At 36.7% G+C, this 17,656-nt stretch overlaps 2 protein-coding genes across 2 annotated transcripts; one reads left to right on the forward strand and one right to left on the reverse strand.

The window, feature by feature from the left end:
• Positions 1-1,924: 1,924 nt before the first annotated feature.
• On the forward strand, positions 1,925-13,479 carry mier3b (mesoderm induction early response 1, family member 3 b). Its single transcript, XM_041998800.1, has 13 exons — positions 1,925-1,968; positions 3,059-3,083; positions 3,337-3,482; positions 3,989-4,111; positions 4,208-4,331; positions 5,076-5,149; positions 5,294-5,366; positions 5,513-5,661; positions 5,827-5,908; positions 9,643-9,737; positions 9,850-9,977; positions 10,119-10,273; positions 10,430-13,479. The coding sequence occupies exons 1-13, from the start codon at positions 1,960-1,962 to the stop codon at positions 10,903-10,905; spliced, it is 1,659 nt and encodes a 552-aa protein (XP_041854734.1). The 5' UTR covers positions 1,925-1,959; the 3' UTR covers positions 10,906-13,479.
• elac1 (elaC ribonuclease Z 1) lies at positions 13,323-17,217 on the reverse strand. The gene is made up of 5 exons (XM_041998801.1): positions 16,942-17,217; positions 16,543-16,749; positions 15,747-15,805; positions 15,337-15,547; positions 13,323-15,024 (listed from the first exon to the last, which is right to left on the reverse strand). Exons 1-5 carry the CDS (start codon positions 17,096-17,098, stop codon positions 14,546-14,548), a joined length of 1,113 nt encoding a protein of 370 aa, XP_041854735.1. The 5' UTR covers positions 17,099-17,217; the 3' UTR covers positions 13,323-14,545.
• Between the last annotated feature and the right edge of the window lie 439 nt (positions 17,218-17,656).

Here is a 17,656-nt window from a genome sequence, read left to right on the forward strand (position 1 = left end):
AGTTATACTGAGATCCTCTCTCTGTGCTGCAGGACAAGTGCCCTGCATTATCAGTATTTCAAAAAGCATCTGTTACTGTTTTGATTTTAAGACCACTAACAGAGTTCACACATTAGATAAAAGTTTATTTATTTTTACGTTTATATAAAAATTAGGTCATGAAGTCATAATGCATTAGTTGTAACTTTACATGTATAATAATAAACCCCGGAAAAGTATAAAAACCTGGAAGGGCTATGTTTATTTCTTCAACAGTTTTTCAATAAAAATGGTTTGTTTTTTTAACTTTCATAAAAACACGGAGGTATTTATTTGATAAATAAATAGTTCAGGAAAGCCGTTGCCAGGAAGTGAAACCAGTCCAATCCAACTTTATTTGTTGGCACTTTAATAACAATTGCAGTGAACCAAAGTGCTGTACAAAATTGCAATAAAAGATATAAGACATAAGTAGCAGAACACATGATATGAAGCATAAGACATTACATGAAGCATGAAATAGCATAATGTCAGGTAATATACAGTATAAAAAAGCATGAGTAAAAATAGACAGAACAATAAATAAATAAAAGAATAACATCAATATCTTACAAAGTGTCAGAATAGAATAATGCAGTAAAGAAAATAATGGGCAGCATGTGCTTTCTTTAACTTACTGTTATTGATACTGACCAATTGAAACAATTATCAATAAAATTAAGAGCTCACCACTCATTTTCAACCTCACCTTAATTATTCCGTGATCTTGTGAAAACAAAACATTTGATCTTGCGATCAAAAGGCTGATTTCTCAAGGTAAAAAAAAAAAAAAAAAAAGAAAAAAACCTTCTCATATGAAGAGGAGCTTTGTAATCTTGAGATAAGAGAATAATTCACTTGTGAATAATTCACAGTGTAAAAAAACAATATTTGCAGGCATGGCTGAGCTTCCATGGAACAGTTGTTGTTGTGTGGTTGTTTTGCACATTTTCACAGACTTGTTAGCTGTCTCATTTTAACTTCTGTGATTCATTTTACATCTCATTATGGTTGTTCTGTCTTACACTTTCTCATGTTGGCTTATTGTGGGTGTATTTGTGATAATATGTCATAATATGTATTGGTTCATGGTCAGTTGTGTCTTAAAGTGGCACTTTATGCAACTATTTGTAGTAATTTCTTATATTTAAATTGTTGTGCTTTATGCCCTGGACATTCTGTGTCTCTTTGCAGTGACATTCAGTCTGCTTTGTGGTTCTTCATAGCCTGTATCTTTCTTATTGTCTATGTCTCATTTTGGATTATATCATATTTTGCTTTGCTTCTGTCCTTTTGGTTCATTTAATTAATATCCTGTGTGTGAAAAACAAAACAAGCAGCCAGACTATAAGCATCATAAAATACTAATCTTATTATTTCTAATGTTCTTTCATTTTAAATACAGTTTGTAGTTTGTGAATGTGTGTTAATTATTAATATTTTTGTAGCATGGACATAAAAAACACCTGCTATCAATAGTCATTATAGAATGAAAAAACTAGATAATTTAATTTGAACACTCTTAAGGCCACAGTAAGCAGTTCTTAAGCTGCCCGAAAAAAATACTTATTAACTATTAGAGATGCAATAACTACAATATGTTTTATGAAGAACAGGAAATTAGCTGGATGAATGTTCTAGCAAACTCCCTTTTGGTGGGTTATTAACAAGGGTGACAGTATGACATTGGTATGTTTAGGCAGGAATATGTGAAAATGTATTTATATATATGTCAGACCTTTTCATTTGATTTGTGGTTGTGTATCTTTATTTGTAAATTTTCATTGCGTACGTTTATGATGTATAAATGATTACCGTTAGCCTGAGCAGCGGTGGGTTTGAGCGGCGTCACGACTACAGCGGTCACCTGGACCTGTGATTGGCTCAGAGCGCTGATCCGGGTACTGCGCTAGAACGAGCCCATTAGCTAAAAGTACCAATATGGCGGAGGTAAGAGGGAAAACAGGGGAGAAGCAAACGATCTTTAATCGATATTTTTTACATTTGTGAATTGTATTTTTCATTTTTATATTATCGATTGAAGAGACAAGAGCTTTTGCTATCTGTATAGCGTGTTTGGTGCTGTAATTGTCAGCTTTTATCCTCTAAAATATGCTTGAATTCTAAACTGATCCTTCACTACGAGGCCTCTGCGCCTTCGCTCTCAGCTGCTCCGCTGTAGCGGCTGTGTAAATTGATACGTAAATTAAACGTTAGCCCGCTGTTGAAAGGAAATAGCAGATTGTATCGTGTTTTGGATGAATGGAATTTATTTTCTTCTTTATAGTCTAAAATGGCGACACCTAAATACAAAAGATCATTCCACTCCATCGATTACAGCACCGTGTATACGAAATTAGTGTTTACATTTCGCGATGCACAGCTTTAACATTGGGCTCTAGTATTAGCTTGATAGCTAGCAAACTGTTTCAGGAGCCGACACTGTACATTTTGATGTTCCTCTGAATATACAACTCAGATTTTTCTATGTTGTCACGAAAACATTTTGAAGTAATTGTTAACGTAAAAAAATCGCTAATAAGTTTACTTGGTTTGCAACGCGGCTAATACTAAATTAGCCACCTATGCCAGGTAACGTTAACGATGTAATATAGTGTGTAGCCAAATGGATTGTGTGACCTGATTGCGATTTTAAGCGTTTTTGATCGTTTAGCACTTGTTTGATAGCTGTTTTAAAATGTGGTGCTATGTGGGTTTTACACAGGCTTAGACATTCTGTTTTGAGGAATTTGTTTCCTGAATGTTTGACACTCAAATCAATTATAAGCAACTGCCCATGTTTGACATGGTAAAAAACTTGTAACAAATGAAGTATGCTATAATAGCTCTGAAATGTCAATACAGTTTATATTCTTGTTGTAGTCTGCTTATAAAATCTGATTAATCAGAGGATTTGGGCGTTCAGATTTAGTGTTTTCCTACATTTATTTTTTAATTTTTTATATAGACAGTTTTTTTTCTTATTGTTCTTGATTTGAAATCACTTATTCTTCATTTTGCTCTGTTTCATTATTTTTAGGCTTCCTTAGGGAGTTCAAGTCCAGGTAATTACATAAATCAAGTATTTATGTCTACAGTTTCTGTGCTATATAAATATATATATATATATATATATATTGTATAAAAAAGCTATTTATTTTGTATATATTTGTATTATGTTTACATGAAAATTGTCTTGGGGGGGGGGGGGTGTAATGCTTTAATTACTGCTAGAAAAAAGTAGAAATATTTAGTTTCTAGAGAAAAAAAAAAGTTCATGTTTGAGATCAGTGAGATTTTTCCTTCTCTCTCATTCAGTTGGCTCTTTATCGTCAGAGGACCATGACTTTGACCCAACAGCAGAAATGCTAGTTCATGAGTATGATGACGAGAGGACTCTAGAAGAGGAGGAATCTCTTGAAGGTGGAAGGAATTTCAGCTCTGAACTTGCGGATCTGGAAAAGGTAAGAAGGGAATAAAAAGATGAATGTGTGTGTTTTGATCTTGTGCCATTTGCAAAAGAGTCAAATTGTGACTAATCTTAAGAAACATTGATTAATTAACTGAATCTATAAAAGGCTAATGCAACCTTAACAGGAGAACCTTAGTTGATTTTTAGTTTTTAAACAATCGGACTGAAAATACGGAAGTTATTGCTTGTGGAATAAAAAGCTATTGTAAAAAAATGTATTATTTGCTGATATGACCACATTAGCATAATGAGAAGTTGTTTTATTTACTTCTAAAAGAAAAAAAAGACCGGTTTAGTTTATATACAGGTATGATAGCATTTAAATTTAGCTATTTATATGACAGTGACTAAACAAATCACTCAATATCACTTAACACCTGTACAAATGTAAATAAAGATCAATCTGTAATTTTATTTTTGTATGTGGACATGTTGCTGTGATTGAGATAACAGTGAAAATAATTAATAATTCATTTTGGCCTTTCCTTTTGTTATTAGGAAGGGAACATGCCTTTGGAAGAACTTTTGGCTATATATCGCTACGAGGCCTCAGCTGGTTCCAGTATAGACAGTTCTTCTGGAGACTTGACTGATGAGCTACCTGACATGACTTTGGACAAGGTAAGTATCAGCTGTTAGGTGGTAGTTAAGGAATAGATTTGTGAAAACAAATTTTTTATTTGAAATTGGTAAATGTAAAATATTTTTTCTTCTCAGGAGGAAATAGCTAAGGACCTATTGTCTGGAGATTATGAGGAAGAGACCCAGTCTTCAGCTGATGATCTGACCCCCTCAGTTACCTCACATGAGGCCACAGATTTCTTCCCAAGAACACTTAGATGTAAGTGAGAGATCATAAATTCTATCAAAATTACATATTTTCTGTACCTTTTCACACGTCTAAAGTTTACTCTGTAAAGTGACAATGAACTGAATAAGAATATTTACAAAAAGTAATATTTGAGTACAAAGTATTACATTAGATCAGATCTGCATAAAAAAAGATAAAACCTATCGATAATTTATAACAATGTAGCTGATAATTATCTATTCACAGGGTACAGAAAATATTTCGCTCTCACAATCTGATTGGGATTTTCGACCCCTTTCAGACTTACCGTGCTGTCCATAAATCTGAGAATGACAAAATGTGATGGAGTCATGTTGTGAATGAGCATCGTGGTGCTTTTTCGTAACGTTAAAGGATGACAGCCCAATCAAACAAGTCCCGAGTGACATTTTTGTTTCAATTTCTTCTTTTTCATCTGTGTTGGTTGTGCACGCTGGCTTTTAAGCTGAATGAATAAACTTTAAATGAAGTTTTGTGAAGAATATAATATTAAAACAACCAATGTTTGAATGACTGAATGCATTGCTGCTGCTTTGACAGACCTAAATTGATAATTAAAAGGACTGAAACATATTTTTGGCAATGTACGACATGACCTGAGAGACTTAGGATCCTGCTTGTACTAAAACTAACATCAGTTTAGAAGGCTGTAATTTAACCAGCTTTATTGCTCTTAGAATTCAGCACAACCAAATATTTATTTAACTATTTGTTTTTGTTTTTTACCTTTTTAAGCCAATGCTATTTCTGATGGTGATAAAGAGTCGGAGTGTGATGAAGATGGCCCAAGCCCAGAGGACTCCAGAAAAGTAAATGATGTATTTCATTATTAGTCACATTAAAAGAATGGTTAAGTTTACTTCATGTTCATTTGCTTGACATTTTATCAGAACGTATTTGTTTTTGGCTTCAAACATGCTTTGTTCCATCTCATTCGTTGTTGTTGGTAATAGGAAATCATGGTGGGAACAGAGTACCAAGCAGATGTTCCTTCTTGCCTCTGTCACTACAAAGATGGAGAGAAAGGTGACTGCTTCTTTTGGTTTTCAGCATCCATACCTAATTTATCCTTTGATGCAGCTGCAGGTTGTGTTGCCGTATTTTCAGCAAATACAGGATTATCTAGAGATAGTGACTAATCTTTTTTTTTTATTATTCACTTTGATATGCAGCATATGAAGAAGACGATGAACTACTATGGAGCCCAGGTGTTCTGTCAGAAAGCAAAGTAAGAAGTTTCCTGTCTGACGTTTTGTCAAGGACAACAGATGAAAAGACAGGATATGACAAGCCAGGCATGCATGTTCGAGACAATGAGCAGGTAAATCCTCAGTCCTGTAAAGAAAGGGGGAAAAAATGTAATTCATTTTGATAAATGTGATGTTAGCAAATTATCTTGGATGTTTTTAAGTTATGCTTCTTTCACATGCATAATGCATTTTAACCAATACTATACATATGTGACCATTCTGCATTTTCAATTTAGGCTTTACAAGAGCTTGTCAAATGCAACTACAACACCCGTGAAGCACTAGAGAGACACTGCAGCCGTGTAAAGTCCTCAAAAGGTAAGTAGATTCCACTTTTGCTATAATGCATAGTCATGTTTAGTAGTTTAAGAAATCTTCACACCCTGATAACAGGTACCACCTTCTTACCAGCCTTGTCATATTTAATGGTAAAATATTGTAGTAGCAAAACTTGAAATCTAAATTGTGCACTTTATACCAAACCTGGTCCACATGATCACTGTTACCGCACAGAACAGTGAATGAATAAATTAATAAGATGAGTCTGTAAAGTCTTTATAGTTGTAGAAAAGTTTAATAGTGTGATAAACGTGGTAATTTTATTGATTTACTCCAGATTTAGTGGCGATGTTATCGGATCTGTAATGTAATTCTATTACAAGAGTACTTTAAAACTATTTGAGACATTCCAGTTGCACATTCAGTTGTGTTAGGGGAAATTTGGCCACATAAATAATACCAAAGTTTTTTTATAACTTATTTATATGCACATATTTTATAGATCAAACGTAATAGGATTACAGTAATTATGATCACATTTATCTAGCTTGATCTTAAGCTGTCTCAGAATTTTTCTCTGGCTCTGTATCTACCAAAATCTTAATCTTGTTTCACATTTTTAAGTCACACTGTATTAATTTTCTGGCTAGAATATGATATTTAATCTAATTTTCTCTCAGTCTGATATGCTCTTTAAGTGATAACAGTCAATTTTTGATAATAATAATTGAAGAAAATTCTGGCACATCCAATCTTTAATTTAATCAATGCATTTGATCAGTGTTTGGATTGGACAATAATCTCCTCAGGAAATGGTTATGTAGATTTGTGTGTCATCACCATTGTTATAGTAACATATTTCGCATAACTGTCCTTGTGCTGAAATAAAGACACTTGATAGTAAAATAATTTCCCCTACATCATAACTAGTTTTGACTCATCATCCACCATCTAGCATCCAAATCTCTGCAACATTAAAATCAACAAATTTCCACAAGAAAAAACTCTACCATTACAGCAAAGCACATGTAAGCACATGTGTATTTGTCAATGTAATGTATCAAATAGGTTTAGAAGTACATTTGCGTTTTGGGTTGCCTTGTATATAAAATGTGAAATATAAATACATTTGCAAAATGCCTTACAGTGTGACAAATATTGAGATAATGTCATATAATTTAAATATATTTTGATGTATGCTCAGCTGTGAAGTCAAGCCACATTTTTTAAAAATCTTATGGACAAATTTTCCATTATTGATGTAAATTTTGTGCCAAGAAGGACAGGACAGAAAAAGTTTAAATTTTTTAAATGTCCTGCAGAAGAGTGTAATTAACATTTGAGTTTCTCTAAGCATTCTTAAAGTACAAATAATAGATGATGTATTGGCATTGATGAAACCTACAACCTTAGATATTGGATAAATTTTTAAGCTTTAATATTCCTCATAACATACTCCACTGACAGTGTGTCCCATTTCACAGAACTGTCTTCATGCCTGCAACGGGCATGACTGTCTTATCGTCACCACTCTGGTGTAAAAAAAAAAAAAAAAAAAAGCCCTATTAATATATGTAATAATTAAGGCTGTCAAAAATAACGCATTAACGGCGGTAACTAATTTATGTAATTAATTGTGTTAAAATTTTTAATTTAAAGCTTGCGCAGCATCTTTTATTAATGACAGACATAGGCTAGGTTCACACTGCAGGGCATGATGCTCAATTTGGATTTTTTGGTGAAATCCGTTTTTTTTTTGTTTTTTTTTGAGAGTCTGCTCACATTTCCAATTAAATGCGACTTGTATGTGATCTCCAGAATGAACCTTTCTTTGACGTCTTTGTGTTTGCGGTAACAGCGGAGCATATGTTGCATTTTTAGTTATTGTCCAACCGTAGCCAGCACATTTTCAGTGGCATCGTTTTAAGGAGGAGATGACAAAAGAGGAGAGCCAGATTTGTGGCCATGGCATTTTGTGGAGCAGTGGCAGCAACGTCTGTATAGAGAAACATGTAGGTACCGAGTCGCAGCCAGGAGTGGTGGAAGAGTGATGCGAGAGCCTTTACAGATATGGACTTTATAAACAATGTTGTGGAAGACGTGTGGGTTGGATTAATACAACCTGGCCATTCAGATTGAGGTTGCATGGCAAAAGATGCGATACGTATGGGAGTTAGGACCACATATCTAAGTGGCCTGGGTCGCATTTGAAAAAATCGGATTTGGGTCACTTAAGCCTGCAGTGTGTGAACTAGCCATAGAGGTGTCTAGAGGCAAGATGGAAAAAGGTGAGACGACTGGCTCTATGCATGGATTTAAGGGTGTCACACCAGTGGGAGATGAGGATGCTTTAACATCTACTCATTAATGGTGAGAAGATTCAACATTCGCACTTTTTACACATTAAAAAAAAAAAGAGACAGACTTTATACGTAGTTTTGCACAAACGTTACTGTGCTGTCGTCTCTGTCCAGCGCAGCCTCCACTTCTCCCCCTCCCTCTCTTGTTGTGAATCATGACGGCTATCAGTGATTAGCTGGTTGGCTTTTCTGTGGCTAGTACCGTCTCTATTGTTGCGTTTATTTGTCTGAAAAAAATTAAACTAGCGGTCCGTGGATCACACGCCACATATTTACCAAAAAGGATTGTTTTCAACGCGCTAACAATACTAAACTATCAGCCTCATGTCAATCAGACGTCACTATGTGAAGCTGAAGAATTATAAACGTTGATAACAGCAGCCAATTATAGTTAAATATTGTTTGCCTTTATTTCCTATAACGTTTCACTATTAATAAGGTTTGCTAGTGACACAGCTGTAAAATCTACTAGTCATCAGCCATGCACACATCTATGAAGATGAATCAGGTTCAAATATCTAGTAACAGTGAAACAGCAAAAGGAAGGAAGGAGACATCTTTAAATCGTTGGTGCTGTGTAGATGTTAGAGACACAGGTTTGATCATTTAGGGGCCATGAATGTCATGAGAGAAATTATAAACAGGTTCTAAAATACAAATCCAAGCAGGACCCTTCACTAACAAAATAGCTGGCAGGTCGTAGAAAGGATTTATACTTCAGAAATGCAAGGAAGGGTCTAGAAACATTTTGAAGGGGGCCTAACCAGGAGCACTGACAAGGAAAAGGTTGGCACAAATGAGATATACATTTTTTTAAGGTCTTGATTTCATGTAATATTGAAGTGACTATTACAACTAAAGTGATAATCTAATGTAAAAAAAAAAAGTGAAGAAAACCACAGTGAGCATTGTCTTGCTCTTTCTGTTGATACAATACAGTAGAAACGGACAGATTTCATTCATAGTTGCGAATGGTGATTAATCATGATTATACATGATGCATTAATTTGTATGCTGTGATTAATCTGATTAAAATTTTTAATTATTTGACAGCCCTAGTAATATATTATTACATATAATGGTAGGGGAAACACTGGTTTTGATTGTTGTGACTATTTACTGTAGTAGCAATTTGTTTGCAGTAACTGAGTACCAAACATCCAAATATCATGCTTTTTAAAGCCTTACACCTTACCCTTGGTTTTATGTTGTTCTGATCAGTTGATGGCTTTTCTTCAAATATATAAAAATGTTCATTTATGTGATTTTAGTCATAGCAAAACATTTATTTGTTGTGAAAAGGAACAGATGGTTATTAATAAGTTTTTTTTAACAGACTTTCCCTGGTGAAGCTAACCTTAGGTTTTCAGATGGATCATGTGTTCATTGTATTTTCTTTTTCTTTAATTTCAGAGAAATCACCTCCGTGGTCAGAAGAGGAATGCAAGAACTTTGAACATGCTCTGCAGATGTATGACAAAAATTTTCACCTCATTCAGAAACACAAAGTGAGTCTTTTCTGTTTTTTTTTTTTACAAAAGCATACAAGCATTACTTGGCCAAACAAATGTGTAACTCCTTTATCTTTTAATTATCTAAATACCTTTTTTTTGGTTTCAGGTTACGACACGAACAGTAGCCGAATGTGTGGCGTTTTATTACATGTGGAAAAAGTCCGAGCGCTTTGACTTCTTTGTGCAGCAAAATCGGTTTGGGAAGAAGAAATTCAGCAGCTATCCTGGTGTCACGTAAGTGGCAGGAAACTGTTCTTTTCATGTTTACGTGACTTTGCATTTTTACTGTTCTAACAAAACACTCTGGGGGGAATAAAATGTAAAGTTTACTGGATGTAGAAGAAACAAAGCCACTGAGATGTTTCTTTAAAACAGTGACCTGATGGACAGGCTGGTGGACGAAGCAGAGGGACTAGCAGTGGACAGCTCCTCCTCTGTTTGTTCAGGAACAGGTGGAGGAGGAAGAATGGAGACCACCACAGAACAGCAGCTCAGTCTGCTTAACTCCATTACTGCCAGCGACCTCACAGGTAAGTTAGAAGGCTTTTTTTCTAAAGTAGCAGAAATAATGAGTAATCATTGCACAGAACTAATGTTTTCAGGATTTCACTCATTTCGGTGCCTTTTTTTTTTCCTTTTATCCCACATCTTAGTTTTTCTGTGCTCACACTTCTGTCTCCTTTCAGCTTTGAGCAACACTGTAGCTACAGTATGCACCCCTGCAGAGGTTAGTTGCCTGGACTCCTACAGCTTTCCTCCACTGGACAGTCTCCATCGTGGATCCCTGAATCACGATGAAACCCTAGGGTTCCCCTCAAACGGCGCAGATCCTGACTGCCTCAACATGCTTGATGCCGGCTTCTATCACTCAGACCTGGGCCAACTTGGAGGTGTATGCGTCGGTAAAGACTGTGAGCGACCTTCCAAGAGACTCAAGATGGCACTGCCTGACTCCTTTATCAATGATGTGTCTGTTGGTAACCTCGGAGTGGACTTTGAAGCACGGCGGACAACAACGCACCACCACCGAATCACCGGTGCAAAAATGGCTGTGTCTGTTACAGACTTTGGGAGCTTAGCAGGCAGCGGCGAGCCCAATGGGTTTCTGGGAGCACATGCACGGCATCACACACAACACACTGCAGCACTTCAGTCAGAGTGATCTTCCTCATATTCCTTTTCTGTTCTTCCCGTTTGAAACCCTTTTTCCTTCTTGTAAATAAGACTGACCTCACTGGAAAATCTGATATGTTTAAATTTTATTTGATATATATAGATATATATCTATATATATATATGTATATGAATATACTTTTGTTTTCTTTTTGTGTACTATGACATCAGTGATGTCTATCATATAGAACTAAAATCTTGATTTCTCTCAAGAGTTTATATAGCCATTTATTTTATTTTTTGTTTGTGTTTTTGAAATGTGTAACGTCCATGTACAGTGGGGCCCAGAAGCTGCAGTAGGAGTGTTGTGAATCTTCCTCCCTCACATTTACATCGTCATCATCGAAGCTACAGTCTGCTATCCTGACATTCTTTTCAGCTGCCAAAACACGTTTAGTTTTCTGCCTCTAGTGTTAGCATTTCGTTGCCTGTCTTTGTTGTTTAAAGTGGTACTTTATTTAATTTTTTTCTTTTTTTTTGGTAAATGGTGTTTGGTTTACAGTTACTGGTCAGTAACCAGATATGTGTAGAGGATTTTATTATGATCCCCCAAAAATACCTGGGTACATGTTGTATTAGCAACACTAACATGGAAACAGCTTAGAGTCCACAAAGAGTTGTGGCTTTAGCTGCAGAAGCCTGCCGTTTGGATTTTTTTTTCCCCCCACCATTTGTTTGCATGTGTACTTCAATTCGAGTTGGCCAAACTGGAAAGTGTGTATGTTGCAGTAGTTTTTTTTTTTTTTTTTTTTTCTACTTCTGTGTTCTCAAACACAAATCTTTTCTTTCCCTGTTCTACATTTAAACAGGAGTTGAAGAATACATTTGCAGGCACCTTGAACCTTGTTTTGAACTCTTCTAGGAGGAAATCAGCAAACTAACAGCAATATAGCAATGCAAACATTTTGGTTGGGGTAATAGCCATCTACACACTGGCACAGTAAAGTTTGTATTTATTGACTATACTTTAATACGATTTCATTTAATCCTTTTGAGTTCACGCTATCACTCATGCTTCTCTTAGGCAGATTTTTACGGTAAATGTTCTAGTTATTGTAAAAATGGTAGAATAGCTCCCTAAACTAAGTAGCGCCATTTTCAGATTAAGCAAGCTTTTGTAAACCTACTAGCAGTATTACGTTTATTTAAAGCTTCTCTGATTTTGTATTGAACCTCTACCTAGCCTGTACTGACTAGAGATGCCTTTTAATATCTGGTTGACAATTTCTTGGGAGTCTAGTAGCAGAAATGGAGCTGTATTCGCTTGACTGAAGTCTATAAGTCTGAAATGTTAAATGTTTAGCCAGTCAGCGTCAGTTAATTGGATGCAGTAGTAGTGTTTACTTAATTTATCTATGCATTGTGCTATGAATATTTAGTTCGTTTCAGGGGTACATCATTTTTGTCATGACCATAAAAGTTGTGTTTTTATCATAATGTGTGTGTGTGTGTACAGAGAGAATTCATGCCCACTAACCATCATTACGTATAAGTTTCCCAGCCCAGCATCAAAGAGGATTTTCACTTCTGCATTTCATGTAAATATTTAGCAAATAGCCTTTAAAAAGTCTATTCCTGACCTCTTACACTTGTGAATCTGTGTTGATACAAAGGTTTTAATTTGAATCCTTGTCAGAAAGGCAATAATTTGTAGATATGTATAGACATTTTGGGTTTTTTGCATTTTACTTGTTTGACTTGGTGTTTAAACTTCATTTTCTCTTTGGAAAGTCATGATACCCAAACACCAGGACACAGCTGAAACCACGCATGCCAGCTGTGCCTGTTTCAAGTGTACCACTGAAAAACGGCTTTACCTGAAGACGTATTGATATACTCAGTGTTGCAATTTTAATTTTATTTCCTCTTTTTTTGCATTTGAGACTTGCAGCCATGTGTAAAAGACACTCATTTTTCTTTCCTTGGATTTTTTTTTACATGTCGTCTATTTGTCTTGATGGTAAAGGGATGGCTGCTGCTCTAAATATGTGGAGAGCTAGATTCTTTTAATGCAATGTGCATAATGCAGTAGGTCCTCCAAGCTCTTCTAGCTTTAGCAGTGCAGTGATATTTATTTCACCTGTGGTTTGTATAAAGACTAAGAAAACTGTCAGAATGTAAAGGCCATTAAGTAGTATAAGTAGGTTTTCACCACCCTGTGAACTCGAAAATGTGATATTTTATTGATATGTTATGAGACTTGTGTGTGCAAGAAAGCACTAAACAAATTTATTTTATATTTTGTATTGTGTTTTGAAGTTTAAAAGAAAAAAATATAGCAGTTGTGGTTTTGAAAAAGAAAACAAGTCCTTTGAAAACAAAAACATCTTTGTGAATAAAAACCTACAAAACTTAAAAATGTATATTCAGAAATATAGACAATCAAAAACTTCATTATGAGAAATGTTCAAGAAGCTATCTTTATTGTTTATAAGAATTGTACATAAACATTGCTGTTTTTTTTGTTTGTTTTTTTTTTTTTTTTCTTAAACATTATTTTGTATTTTCTGTTGTACTTTAATACCTTGTGTACAGATCCAGAAATAAAGCTCTGGAAAAGGTTCAACAGTGATCTCCTGGTGTTGATTCCACAGAAGATGCAAAAAACTGGGTGAAAGAAGGAGTTCGGGAATGTGACTACAGTTTGTGTTAAAGTGACAAAAAAAAAAAAATCTCATTTCCACAATTTAGCAGGACAATTTCCTCGGGGATCTGAATTATGTCACTACACCCAGGAAGTGCTGATTGTTGAAAAGATCTCAGCGTGCATGTTATTGTTCCCTGCTTCTTGTTTGGCTTTCAAGTAAACAAATGGATAGATTTACTCAGCTGGGCAAATTAGCATGAAGTCAGAAATCTAAAGACGGTGCCTATCGTAGTGTCCAGCAGGTGTGGTTCTGAAACTGCTCAGTTCGTTTTGATAATAACCACCAGTCTACCACAGGTCTCACAAATATGCAAACTAGCTGATTATCAGTATATTTCTACCAAGAATACAGGCACAGCCTTTTTATTTTTTGTTACAACTCAGAACAGTCACACATGAATCTGATTACAGATTCAGTTCAAATACTTATGATTATCTCTTTGGTTCTGATCAAACAAGACTGATAAGAATTACATCTTATAGTGCAGATGTTTAAGATTAACTACATTAAAATTGAGTTTCTAGGTTGTCTTATATGTCTTCCAGAAGTTAAGAATATCATGGTGGATTCTGACAGTTTTTTGGCATTAAAAACAAATTTACCGTAATGTAGAATCTTGTCTTTTGCACTTTCTCCTCCTCCTGGTGTTACCCAACACCTGTGCATCCTCAATGCAGCAGCCAAAAATATCAACAGTAAATATCCACAGGATCTTCTTAATGTTAAAACAATGATTGTACCAGGCACAAAGCAATAGTAAATCTGCAACTGAAGCAGATGGTGGTGGTGCCTACTTTTTATGAATGATATTGATATTTGAACTGTTGCCTAGCTCAAATTTAAAGCACACCTCAAGTCTTAAAACTGGCCCAAATAAAGAGAAGTTTAAACATGAATATTTGCTGTTGACAGAATGACTGTGATGTTGAGTGACATGGTCAAAAACTCCAAACAAGAATTCAAAACTAAACTGGTTATGAATCACCTTGGTCTTCTGAGAGGGATAGCCAGAGTCATAAAATCCTCAGCCAGAGTCACTTCTACACCACTGTCCTGTAGAGCATCTTCAGCCTGTCTCTTGAGCTCTGACATGTTGTCCTCATCTCCCTCCTTCTGCAAAGTGCTGGGTTTGTACCGCTGACTGAAGTGATGCAAAACAAGCCTGCGAGTACAACAAGCCTGAGCCACGGCCGCTGCCATTTCAGGTGTGCTGTGTCCGTGGTCCACTGCTTTTTCTCGATGCTCGTTCCCAAGGGTGGCCTCATGAACCAGAATGTCTGCCCCATTGCACAGCTTTAGCGGCCCTTCCCCAAGCACTGAGCTGCAGTCCCCTAAAATGCAGAGTTTCCTCCCTGGAATAGCTTCTTCCAGCACCTCAGTAGGCAGAACCACACGTCCACTTTCAAGAGTTACAGGTTCCCCAGCTTTGAGACGGCCATAGAGAGGTCCTGGTTTAAGGCCTAAAATTCACAAAATGAAACAAGTCACTGTCACGTGCACTGTTTACAGGACACTGTGCCTACCTTCAAATAATTTATCAGCAGAATTACAATTCGTTTAAATGCAACGTTAAAAAATCTCAGATAAAACGAAGACAAACAGGTGAATATCTTAATTCAAGATTTTGTCAGTACCAGTAAAGTACTCCTTCAGTTTACACATGAAACTGTTTATGTACTGTCATGCTGAATAACTGGACACACATTTGCTTTCTGAAACATGTGGTATCATGTGGGAAAGAAATATATGTGTTTGGTCTCCATTAATTTTACCCAATTCCTTCAGTAGCTCTGTTTTTAGTCTTCCAGGTCGATCATGCTCCTGAATGCAAAAACCAAAGGAAGGGATGCGATGAACCAATCGGAAGCCCTTCACAGCAAACTTCTTGTCTTCAAAGAGGAAATAACAATCACTGGAGACATCAAAAGAGATAGTCCTGCCTGGCTGCTCCTGCGGGTGGGGAGGACCACGCTCTGCTGTCACCTGATGTGAGATAGACATATTTAATAGAACTGTACAATTAAAACAATTAAACATACACCACATGTATGTGTGTATGTTTTTTACAAGCTTATATCGGAATGTTTTATTAACACTGTAGATAAGCCATATTGCACAGCAAAATGACTAACAAGAGACAACGTGGGACCTTTTATTACTGTGGAACATCAAAGTGAACTACCTCCAGGTTGAGCCATCCCTCCTCTGGACACTGGTCAGGTGTGGGCTCCAGCTCATGAACTACAACAACAAAACAAGCTTTACATGGTGATTCTTTGATAGCATAAAAACTCAGAACAGAAATGAAGGAAATCAGTACATTGTTGGAGAGCCTGAATAGTCACTTTTACAACGGGGTATAGCTTGTATGTATATTTCTTTTGTGGAATAAAACAACACAGCTAAACACGTGTGAAGTGCCCTAGAAAATGTGCCAAAATCTTCTGCTGGTACTCACTTGTTTTAAGTTTCAAGTGCTACTAGGTGTGCGTTACTAACAGATGTATGACTGGCACCTGATTGACAGACAGACATATCAGATTAAGAGTCTGGAGACAGCAGCTACCCCATTTCTCCAGAGTCTCAGACCTAGCTTCATCCTCCAGGATGACAACACTCTCCCACCCAGAAAAAGGATCATCAAAGAGTACCTCCAAAATTTTGGGGTGGCCTGCTGTGAGTCCAGACCTCAACCCAACTGTACACTTGTGGCATCAACTTGGGTAGGCTGTTAATAGTAGAGTGACCCACAGCTGGAAGAGGTGTAAAGCTGCCATATACTACTGAGGTCTCTTAATGTGGAAAATTGATAAAGTGGAATTATGGACAATATGTATTGTTTCCTTACTACTGTAGGAGAGTGCAATCATCCAATCCGTTATCACAGTGCCTGTCTGTGTTCAAACTCCTGCATCACATCTGTTTTCAAGCTTCCACTTGTGTGCAATTAAATCATGGTCTGTTTCCTTTGGACCTGCCTGCATATGGGAATAGAAGCTGTGAACCAGTGAGGCCAAGTGTCACCCTAAGAAAGTGGCGAAGACCCCGGGGTCCGTAGATGTCCACGCAATTTGGTTTCTGTTGGAGGTCCGCGTTGGTGTTGAGACTCACAGTGCAAAGGAGACCAGGCAAGCCGAACAAATGGTCTCCATGCAAGTGGGAGATGAAAATCTTGGTGATTCGACCTGTGAACATCATGACATGCCGATTTACATAAGTGTCACGGTGAAGGTACCTTGTTGGTGCCCTGAATATCCTAACATGTTCATTTTAGTGGATTAATTTATCCTTCACATGCAGTTAAAAAGTAAAGTCTAGAATTTGTAGTCATAGTAGATGTGACAAAGTCATTCCAGTAGTGAACTGAAGTGGCTCACCGGCTCTGAGCTGACTCTTCATGAGTTGAGTCTGTGTTCCCTCTCCGCAATCGAACAGCCAGCACTCGCCGTCCGCGCGCAGCACCAGAGCCGAGGCACCGCGGTGCGGAGACGGATAAGCCGAGCCGGTCCCGAGAAATGTCATGTCCATGGCCATTCTCCCAAAGTTACAACAAACTGATCTAAAACTATCTTTCACTGCGGTGTACGTATCATGCTTCCCGTAAACACTCGTCACATGCTGATGACGCTACATGAGCGACGGGGCTGACGTACGTGTCGTGATTGGATCACAAGGGACACTGAGGGGATCCTGCCGGGAGCTAAAACCGAAGACCATTTCAAGCAAACTAAAACTAAATAAAAAATTTGCTCCACCTTTTCCATTAATAAAATACCTCTCTAGTCGAACTCATAAAGCACCAACTTGTGGGCCCAATACTTTGTGTACATTACATGCACAACCAAATAGCATGAAAGCAGATCTCAGGAACAGAGCCAATATAAAATTGTTTTTATTTTGCAGTTTGAACACATCTGGTATAATAAAGCAGCACCAACATACTCTTCTTTGCAAACAAATGTGTACCAAAAATAAAGTTCTGAAATAGACTTTAGGGACACAGAATTTAATTAATGATGGATGCACATTTCAGTAAAAAAAAAAAAAAATCACCATTGCTCTGGCAAGATAACACAAGACTGAAACAATAAC

Source organism: Melanotaenia boesemani, chromosome 11 (assembly GCF_017639745.1).
Source record: "Melanotaenia boesemani isolate fMelBoe1 chromosome 11, fMelBoe1.pri, whole genome shotgun sequence".
NCBI lineage: Eukaryota > Metazoa > Chordata > Actinopteri > Atheriniformes > Melanotaeniidae > Melanotaenia > Melanotaenia boesemani.